This window comes from Medicago sativa, chromosome 7 (genome assembly GCF_051527215.1).
Source record: "Medicago sativa cultivar Bolivia chromosome 7, Bolivia_mono, whole genome shotgun sequence".
NCBI classification, from domain to species: Eukaryota; Viridiplantae; Streptophyta; class Magnoliopsida; order Fabales; family Fabaceae; genus Medicago; species Medicago sativa.
Window position 1 is genome coordinate 66,042,523 of NC_140755.1, and position 10,918 is coordinate 66,053,440.

Sequence of the window (10,918 nt, forward strand, 5' to 3'; positions counted from 1 at the left end):
TGTTAATGAGTATGTGATAGAACACAAAAATAGGCCATAATAATATTGAGATATGATGTTCATCTTGACATTCTTGATTCAATAATACATTCTTCTGATCTATCATAAAATTTGTCGAGGAAAACACCTAAAGATAACAAAATCAAATGTCTTAAATTTATTGGTAAATTTGCTAAAATGAAAACAAAGTGACCAAATAGCGAAAAAGTTAGCATTTTTCTTCTTTTCTGAAACATAATAAGTTAGCATCTATCTAAATATTAAAACGAAAGTGAAAACAACTAAGGGAGACCCACAATCTAGTACTCATGATAGAAAGATTATATAAAAAAAAAATAGTTTTACAAACCTATGTAAATTAAACTACCAACATATGAAAGATTATATAAAAAAAAATTAAATAAATTGAAATAGAAGATGAAACTTGAATAAAAATTGAACTGCTGTCGTTATGCCATATGCAATGCGTGCAAAACCCTTGCCAAAATCAAATAAAAAATATGTTAGTATACAGTTTCAACCAACTATTAACGTCCTTTCAAAAAAAAAAACCAACTAATAACGTAAAATACAAAAAATAAACAAAATAAAATACAAAAAAATACACAGGATTTCTTTATTAAAAAAAGAAAGAAAAAATTAGTGAGCAATAAAAATAAAAATTGCGAGAACCAAAAGATCGATATTTGTGAAAAATGTTTACAATCGGAGGCTATATTTATAGTAAAATAAGGTTAATAGTGACATGATGAAAAAGATGCAATCAAAGGAAATAAGTAATTTTAATGCATATCATTGACCAAATCATCAAAATAGCAAATAAATTTAAAAAATTATTAATCACAATTATGTAAAGGATTACATTAGAGAAATATTCCTTTTAAGGCTTTACTGATTTAATCACAATAACAATTATCAAATGCATTATTTTCATGATGCCACATGTCACGTTACAACCACAACTATCAAATGCATTGTTTCAATGATTTTATGATGCCACATGTCACGTTTCTATGAGGCTTCCATAGAAAAGGTCGTAAATTTATATTATATAGATACTTTTGTATTCTTGTGTCGCACAACTGACTTGCGTTGATAGAGTTGTGTTAGGGTTTTTTCCAACTTCAACATCCATGTTATCTATGATGGATAGCCCTCCGATTAAAAAGCGACGCCGTCAACGATCCAATGCATTCCTTCCCGACGAACTCATCGCCGAAATCATATCCTTCCTTGAGGTGAAAACCATACTGCAACTCAAATGTGTGAGCAAGTCTTGGAACAATCTCATCTCCCCACCAACCTTCGTCGAAAAGCATCATCAAAAGTCGTCACAGAACCCACACCTCACATTATGTTGGCATGGACTCAGAAAAGGTTTTAATGTCACACCCTTCCCGGTGCATTGTTTACTCCAGAATCCATCCATCACCGTTAAAAGCAACAAATTCCACCATTTGAAGGTTCGCTGCAAAGTCGTTGGTTCATGTAACGGATTGCTTTGCTTGCTTTTCCATTGTATAAGAAGAACAAGAACAGTTGTGCATTGGTTCCGTTTTTTGAACCCTGCCACCAGAAAAAGAACTAAAAAATTAGGGTTATGTTATAGCACCCCACGCAGAATTAGAAAGGATATCAGCACTCCTTTGTCCCTTTTTCAGTTTACTTTTGGTTATGATGCTTCAACAAGAACTTATAAAGTTGTAGCGTTTCGTGTTAAAAAGAAACAAGGTGAGGTTAAAGTGTTCAGTCTAGGCACTAATTGTTGGAGAAATATTCAAAGCTTTCCTGTCTTTCCTCTTAATTTGTTGGATGTTCATTATAGACGCCGCCGATGCCGACTTAATGATGGTGTGCATTTGAGTGGCACTGTTAATTGGTTGGCTACGTACAAGCCCGTTACTCATGTAAAACAATATGAATTTGTGATTGTTTCGCTTGACCTTTCTACGGAATCATACAAGCAGTTGCTTCCTCCTCTGGGTTTTGATGAGGTGCCATTTTCTCAGCCAGTTCTTAGTGTTTTGATGGATGGTATTTGTTTTTCTTATGATTCCAAGAGAACTGAATTTGTTTTATGGCATATGAAGGAGTACGGGGTTCAAGATTCTTGGAGTCAATTATTTAAGATTAGTTATCAGAATCTTCCAATTCGTAACATTGATAATTGGTCTGAACCGATGTGTTTTTATGTAACTGGTGATTCGGTGATTTTGGCAACAGATGAATGTGGCATCCATACATTTATCTATAATTTAAAAAATAAAACATCAGAGAGGATTAAAATTAGAAACTGCATACTTTGGTTGGAGGCAAAGGAGTACGTAGAAAGTTTGGTTTCAGTTCGTTGATTGAGAGTGAGTTTCTCTTGAGTTTATTTTAGTTCATTGTGTCTGTATCCTTCTCATTATGTATGAATAGATTGTGTGGAATTTTTTGTAGATTCCTTAGGTTGATTGAATTGCTAATTGATTATACATTGGCCATTGATTTTTATATAAAATAGGTTTGATAACTTACTAGATTTATTGAATTTGTTTTGTTTATTATATTTATTACTACTATATAAGATAGAAGATTAGTTTTTTTAAAAGTAACTAGCCAGAACTTGATTCTCCTAAAATGAAATTCATTTTCTGAGAAATATTCTCATAGAAAATTTAAAAGAGAAATTAAATAGTACTTGATTTGTAAGGACAGTACATTACTCCAAATTGAAGTGGGAAAATGGTTAATTAGGAAGTGACATGCATCAAAAAACTTGGTTAGATTTATTTTATCTATTGATCCATAGATAAATGAGAATTTTTATAGTGAATTCATATTAGTCTTAAAGCATGTTCTTGTTTTACCTTGACCATGTTAAACTCTTTAATTCTTGTTTGAAAATATCTGCATTTGAAACCCAATTGAGTACTAATTACAGAAATTTAATGATACCATAGAAGCAAATTTTCAGATGCAGAATTGAAATATGTTGAAGAAAAATTATAGCCTTCCTTGTACTCCCAATATTGCTGGTTCTTATCACCTCTGTCATACCATTACATGTATCAGTAAATTTATATTGATTTTCTTACTTAAAATTTATAATACATTGAATAATCAAAGTGATTCTCTCATTATGTTTAGAATTAGGTTTATGTCATCGTGTTAGTAGCAAAAATATGTATTTTCTTACATGTATATGAATATTTATTATTCACCTATGAACATTATGAATTCATTTTTACCTTTTGAGTTTGTGTTTACATTTTATTTAGTGTATCACTTTTACACTTCTAGTCTAATGGGTATTTTTTGAATATTAGATTTTGTCTCCAACTCCAATCACATTGAGCACTATTGATGTTACATGGAAGCTTAAGGTGGGAAAATCTAGGGAGAAAGGAAGAGGAAAATCATATGATATCACAGCACGCGGATAAGCTAAGCAACCTTGGTTAGGAGATGATGGATGAGACAATCAGTTAGATTTCTTTCTAGGATCTAAATATAGAAAGTAGGAAATAGTAATTTACATTTCGCTATTTTCTTATATGATATTTTGTAGGAAGCCACATTTTTTCCAATTTTTTAATGACTTGAATCTTGAATTACTTTGTTTTTTATATATGATATATAAACTTATATATCAGATTATGCAAATATTTAATGTTTTCATGTTTTAGAAGTTCATAATATCACACCTTTTTTGGATCTCCCATAAGGATTCATTTCATTTCATCTCATTCTTTTCCTCTAATTAATGCAATTTTGGTTTTGTTCATTTGAGTTTGTGTACATGAATTACGATTGTGACTGTTTTAAACTGAGCAGAGATTTTTGTTTTGCTTAAATGTTACATGGTCTTCAATTCATATATAGTTATAGTACTGATCTGCCTTCTAAATTTTATACATCAACCACTCTGTTTTGTTGTTCTCAAGAGTTAATTTTGCGGCTGGTGTGATTTCACGACTGTTCTTCGGTTTCATCACAGTTGTCGATAAGCTCTTGATCTGAATTTGTCCTACAAAGTTTCCTGACTCAAGCTCTTGATCCGACAATGCTCTCTATAATATAGCTCGATTAAATGCTCAAATTAAATGATTGCATAAGTTATATTTTTCAATTCAGACTCCAGGTTAGTTACCATTATTAGAATGAAATTTATTACTTGATGTACCTTGGTAACAAAAAAATATAGGACTTAATTTGAGTTTGAGCATGTCTTTAAAGAAAATTCTAAAGCTCGTGAGAAAATACGTCGTGACAATTTCACAAAGTGAAAATACATAATATAATCGAAAACTTATAGCCATCACCTGCCGTTTTTTCCACCCTATCCCAAAGTTGAAAAATTTAGGCCTTCCTTTAAGGACATGTAAGGCTTCGGGATAAATTATGGAAAAATCTTTCTGCGCAACTGTTTCTTTAATCCTTTATCAACGTATGTATATAGCATCTTAGGTTGCTAGGGTTCTAGGGATTAACAGTGCCTGGAGTTGTCCATGACTAATTGTATGTAGAGAATCATTTGAATGGAGTTCAATCCTTTAATCCTTTATTTTCGTCTGTATACATATACAAGCCCATAATGCTTCTTTTTGCCTCAAGAAATAATTTCTTTTGTACATTTAGACTTTCTCTTATTGGATTATTTCTTGCATAGTTTAAATTATTTTGTAACTATGCTGATTTGACTGTAATTCTCCTAGTGCATTCAACGTATGCATCTGGTTATATGGTATCACTGTCAGCTCAAATGCTCAGTCAATCGAGAACAATTGCAGTGTAATTTAATTCGTATGACTTCCGAGTGATGTGTGTTTCACTTAATAATTGTAAATTTTTGAACTATAGCATGGATATGATTTGAAACCGTTACTTGTACTAGTGTGTTCATATTCATATGGTCCTCAAATGCTTCACATGGAACTGAGAAGCCATAACTTGTTTTGAAAACCATTGTGGCTGACGAAATTGGGAAAGTTTGATTAGAAACCAGTGATGGAGAATTGGGAAATTTGAATTGTCAGTGTTTTCCCATTTTTATAGAATCCATAAGTCATTACTTCTATAAAATTTGGATATTTTAGTGGAAAAAAGGTATATTGGATGAATTATGGTGGTCTATTAGGGATTTTAATTCAGTAAGGGTGAGGGAGGAGAAGAAAGGTTTGGTTGAGGGAGTTAGTAGAGGAGATGAGGCTATTAAATTTCTTTATAGATATTCTTGAATTAGTTTATCTAGCACTATACGGGTGAAAGTTCACTTGGGTCAAACCGACCAATGGGAGTTGGAGTGGTGAAAGATTAAGTTAAGGGAGCAACCAATGGATATATCCGATCATTTTATACTTATTATCCGTTATGTGGATTATGATTAGGGTCCAAAACCATTTAAATTCAACATCACTTACTTCCAAAACCAGTGACTTTCCAAAGTGATTGCAGCTCAAAAGAGATGACTAGTGTTGTGAATTCGGACTCAAAATAAAACCAATACAAACAATGATGTGTGGAGCAAAGGAAAGTAGTAACCAATAACAAGGTAAACACAAGCAACAACAATAATAATAACACCTAGATCTAATCTAGTAATCAAAGTGAAAAGCTCAATAAAATCAAAAGCAAAAGATAAAGGGGGAAGAGAAAAAAAACACACCAAGAAATTTTTACCTAGTTCAATCCAACTTGACCTACTCTGGGGGAGAGATTGATCTCTTCAATCCACTATCAATGAGTTCTTACAAAGAGATACAAATGAGTTACAAGAAATTAGCTTCAACAAGCTCACAAAGAAGAAACATAATTTCTACCTATTTTCCCAATCTCACCAATGAACAAGACCCTCAATGATTTTCACTCACCCAAGGTGTTTACAATGTTTCCCAACTGATAAGTGCTAGGAAGTGATACTTTCATGTTATATTTTAAGCACTTTTGTTACTTGTTTTGCAAGTTATTTAAGGAAAAGCCGAGATAAAAGTGATAATTGCCTTATTACGCTTTAATTGCCTTACTTTACCCAATTGCGCAGGATTTGACCTCAAGACACTAAGCAAGGATGAAAGAGCCAAGAAAAGTGCAAAAGGGCCGCAGGTACCGCATTGCTCACGAGGCGAGCACAGCAGCTCGCAGTGGCGAGCATCAAAACAAAGCCAAAAAGCTGTAAGCACCCTCTTGCTCGCGAGGCGAGCAGAGCTACTCGCCGTTGCGAGTAAGGGCGGTTTGACCCTCCAAGGGTGACGTGGCAGAATCTTAATGGTGAAGGAAACAGCACTCGCCATGGCGAGTAATTATGCTCGCGAGGCGAGCTCAAGCATAGTAGGAATTCTATAAATAGCCCAGTTGTTATTCCTTGTATTTTTATCTTAGAAATTGTAACATCCCGCCTGTCAGTGTCTGAACTGTATCAGTCGATCGTCCCAGAGAACGTATTTTCACTAGTACAAAAAAGACTTATTGACACAGGGATTTTAAGTGGGCAGTTATCCACCTGACTTAAAATCCTGTGCGGAGGCTATTGACACAGAGATTTTAAGTGGGCAGCTATCCACCTGACTTAAAAACTTAGGCGGAGGTTATTGACACATAGATTTTAAGTGGACAACTATCCACCTGACTTAAAATCATGAGCGAAGGTAAAGTTTTTAAATTCAATAGTTTTTTTTTTTTTTACAAAAAATTCAATAGATATTAAGTTGTTTTACCCCACTTAAAATGATAAAATTAAACAAAATACAAAGTAACAAAAAACAAATTTTGTTAAAAAAAAAAAACAAACAAACTAAACTTTAAATCAAAACCAAACAAAATTGGAGACCATTGTGAAACAATTAAGAAATCAGAAGCCAAATTCTCAAACAAGCCAACCACCGTGAAACCATCTCACTTCAGTTCAGTTCACCATCTCCACCGTTCTAGTTCACCATCAACCACCGTTCTAGTTCTACCCAATCTCACTTCAGTTCACCATCTCCACCGCCATCGTCGATTTTGAAGCAAGTTCACCCCAATCGTTACAAACACTACGATTCTGAAGCAAGTTCACTTCAGTTCACCATCGATTCTATAGTTCAATCAGCTTACAAAGACCGTTCAATCAGCTTCACCGTTCAACCAGCTTCGCCGTGCGTTTCTCTTTTCGCGGCCGTCTGTTACAGCTCCTAGCCTCAACGCGTTTTTGCAGTTGCCCAATCATCTCCTCCGTTTTCAACCTCTGGGTTCACCACCGTCGATCAAAGGTAACTTCGATTTCACAGTTAACTTCGCTTTCATCTTTGATTTCGCTTAAATCCCATTGCAGCTAAATTCGATCTATAATGTGAATGTTCTAAGTTGGTGTTGAAATTAAGACATTCTGAATCATTTTTTGCGGTAGGCTTTTGGAGAGTGAAGGTGAGTTTGGGCTTAGGGTAGGGGTTGGGGTAGAGTGGTTGTTGGGACACAATACAGAATATTAATTAGATTGGGTATTAGCACCGTGAATAATGATTTTTTTTAGCACAACTATCAATTGTGGTTAAATCGGGTTTTCACCGTGGCCACTACCGCAGTTATTAGATTGTTAGCGCCACTGCTCGTCAAAACTACAATGTTACAGGTTCTTGCACAACGCCTAAGAACTATTATACCACACTATGTTGCGATAGGTGACATTGCTAACTAGTCAGGACAATTTACATAATAGCAATGGGAATTGAAGAACTTTAATATTGAAGTAGATGCTAGTACTATCAGTAAAAGTAAAATTAACCATGAGAATATAAGTCATTCAAGGCAGCAAAAGAGTTACTCCTAGAGTAATGAGAGCATGAAAATACTATCTGATTCCATAAAGATGAAGGACAACAATTGGGAATAGTCAAAGTTAACACAACAATTAAGAACCTTCATCATTATCATTATACCGTTGATGAAATTTTAATGTCTCTGATAGTAGTACACGGGAATTAGTCCTCCTGAACAGAGGAATGAAGAATACTATTTCATTCTACTTTGTATGATAAAGTTGATTCTGTTTGAATTTGAAGGATTGTTATTATGTTCACTATCCATCAAGATTTGTCTGCTAATTACTTTAAATCCAATCAATTCCTCCCAAATGGATTGTTCAGTTCAGCAATTTATGAAACGGGAACAATCTAAAACAAACAGTTTATCTATGTGGCACCGACACCTTAGATTGAAGGCGTGTTCGGTATCTAACTTGTTAGTGGAGGAAGGTGAACCTTTGGCCTCTTTATCACTCTAGTTTCTATGTTCCTCACCAAAATCACCAAGTCGCCTTATCAATCCTAATCAAATCCTAGTATTTATTATAAAGATTAGAATCATAGATGAGAATTTGAATTAGCAAATCATATTAATTTGCAATTATATCATTGGTTTTCGCCTCTGCCTAGCACAACTTCCACTTAAGCACCTACTGCTGCCACTGCAGCTACTGGATGATTTTTCCGTGACCTTTTTTGTTGAATTTTTTCTCTCCTCTACAAGGATCTGCTATGGTTAGGTTCTGCTGTGACCTCTTATTATCTCTTTTCATCTGGTCAACATTTTTGTCCTATTTCTGTCCTACTGTGCACATTCATTGTGATTCATCCCTTGCTTCTCTTTCACGTCAGTGGGTTTCTCTTTGCATCCAGGAAATTTTGATTCAACCAGCTGCACTTTCTCTAGTGAGACCCATTTTCAAAAACCACCAGTCAGTAGTCACCTTTGAAATCTTCCAGTGAGCCCAATTGTCTTTGCTATAGTGTGACCTCCAGTCGTGCTACCGTTTACGGCTGAAGCTACGACCTTGTTTTTTTTTATATAGAATTTGTTGATACTACAGTTATGGTTTGTCTGATTTCGTGTTAATATTCAGTTTTGCTATGACTTAGGTAATAGCACTAACTCGGTCCATTTACATGATCTATGTGAATGCCCTTACTTTCTTCTTTAACTTAGACCAAGTAAGCACCCTAATTTCATCCTTGTGGGTGTATATATTTTCAGTGGTCATTATGGATTGAAGTTGGATGAGTGCTAACCGCATTAGCAAAGAGTATAAGTGAGGAGTGGAAGAGTTTATACAATTTGGGAGAATGGATCAGGAAGCTTTAAACAAAATGTGTCAAGTTCTTGGTGGAGGGATGATAGGTATTGCAAAACATATTTTTCTTTTATGTTCTGACAGAGCTTCCCATCAACTTTATTTGAGATGACGTTCTTTTTTGGTATTTGAAGCTGACGACGAGATCCAAGAACTGTGGTCGGAATATGAAAACAATTCTTCTTTAGAGGTTAATGTTGTTAAAGATTTTGAAAAGGTAAGCATATGCTACCTAGTACCTAATACAGATGGATATGTTGTGTCTTTCTTGCTTCTTCATTAAACCTTTCTCTGTTTACTATCTTGGGCTCAAAGTAAATTGCACATTTGCACCCTCTTGTAATAACTGATATAGACAAAAATTAATGGAAGATAAAGTGTAATCATTTCTATTTTACTATGATTTTTTCCCCTCGTAACATGCCTTCTTTAGAACTGTAATATGGAGATTGGAGACCTTCTAGTTGCTTTCTAATTGCTTTGTTTTGATCAGGTTGAAATGATTCTACAAGCACTGGAATATGAAATGGGTAAGTTAATAAGTTATACACAGAAAGATACACTTGCATGTAGCCTTTGAATTTATATTACCAAAGAAACATAAGTTTATAATCCTGTAACTGTTGAGCTAGTCAAACATTTTAACGAGTTAATAATTAATTATGATGTTTTTTGTACTAGTGAAGGCTTTTTACTCATTTTGGGTTATTCCCAAGTTGATTTTTTTACAAGACAATTTTAATGAATATATTTTATTATTGTAGTGCTGTTGCGGGATATAATAATTTGAGTGGTTTGAGAAATCCGAGAAAGCCAACATGGAATACTCCCACAGTAAGTTAAAAATTATACATGAAGAAATTCATATAGCAATATAAGTCTTGTATATGTAATATTTACTCAATATAATTTGATATTTTTGACAATTGTAGTGTCATGAGTGTTGCTATTATATCATGATACATATGTTGAACATTGTATCAACTGGTATTACTATTACTGATTCATGGGATCTGGTGCGTAATTGAATATTTAGATTATTTGTTTTTTTAAGTTAATATGATATTATAATTAATGTTTTTTTTCTTCAGGTTTTTGGAGGCAAAAATCCATTTCCTGATGATGAAATTATGAATGTTCGAGAACGCTGTGCAAGTTTGATTCTTGAAAGACTTTGATGTAATTTATATGTCTAGCAATGAACATGCTTTGAAACAATGACAATTAATTATTAGCTTACGTCTAGATTTATGGTATTAAAGAATTATTTTGTAACTTCGAATTTGTTTACAGTTTGGTATGAAATTTGATCTAGTGATATTTTATATTAGTGGTCTTGAATGAAATTTTAGATTAATTTGTTAAATTCTATATTATAATCATATATACAATAGTAATAGCTACTAAAAATAAAAAATTAAGCAGGGTATAAGGTGGGATCACAGCATAGACTTAAAAACTGTGATTTTTTTTATTCTTTTTGAGCCTTTTTAAGTGGGATAATCCGACTTAATAAACATATTTTAAGTGGGGTGACCTGACTTAATAAAATATTTTTAAGTCAGACAAATTTGTCTGACTTAAAATCAAAATAGTTATTAAGTCGGCCACCTATAAGTGGGATCCCCAACCCACTTAAAAAGCCCTTTTCACCCTACTTAAAAAGTGTTTTTTGTACTAGTGTTTGAAAGAAAGTTAATGGAGAATATTTATTATGTAATATCAGCTTATTACGGAGTAAGTATCAGTGTCGCTTTTAACACGCTTAAAGGCAAGGGCATTTTGGTAATTTCGCGAGGGAAGGATATTTAATTGATTTTATCCCAAAAA

The 10,918-nt window shown here is 33.6% G+C and overlaps 1 protein-coding gene and 1 long non-coding RNA gene across 3 annotated transcripts; both read left to right on the plus strand.

Moving 5' to 3' along the window:
• The first annotated feature begins 1,145 nt into the window (after positions 1 to 1,145).
• LOC146907789 (F-box/kelch-repeat protein At3g23880-like) lies at positions 1,146 to 3,428 on the plus strand. The gene is made up of 2 exons (XM_085729163.1): positions 1,146 to 2,207; positions 3,312 to 3,428. Exons 1-2 carry the CDS (start codon positions 1,146 to 1,148, stop codon positions 3,426 to 3,428), a joined length of 1,179 nt encoding a protein of 392 aa, XP_085585289.1.
• A 3,384-nt stretch (positions 3,429 to 6,812) lies between these two features.
• Positions 6,813 to 10,415, plus strand: LOC146907790 (uncharacterized). Of its 2 annotated transcripts, XR_015019476.1 has the most exons (7): positions 6,813 to 7,232; positions 8,992 to 9,135; positions 9,223 to 9,305; positions 9,582 to 9,618; positions 9,853 to 9,922; positions 10,021 to 10,104; positions 10,180 to 10,415. It is a non-coding gene; the product is annotated as an uncharacterized LOC146907790 (long non-coding RNA). The 2 variants fall into 2 exon arrangements; XR_015019475.1 differs by lacking the exon at positions 10,021 to 10,104.
• The last annotated feature ends 503 nt before the right edge of the window (positions 10,416 to 10,918 follow it).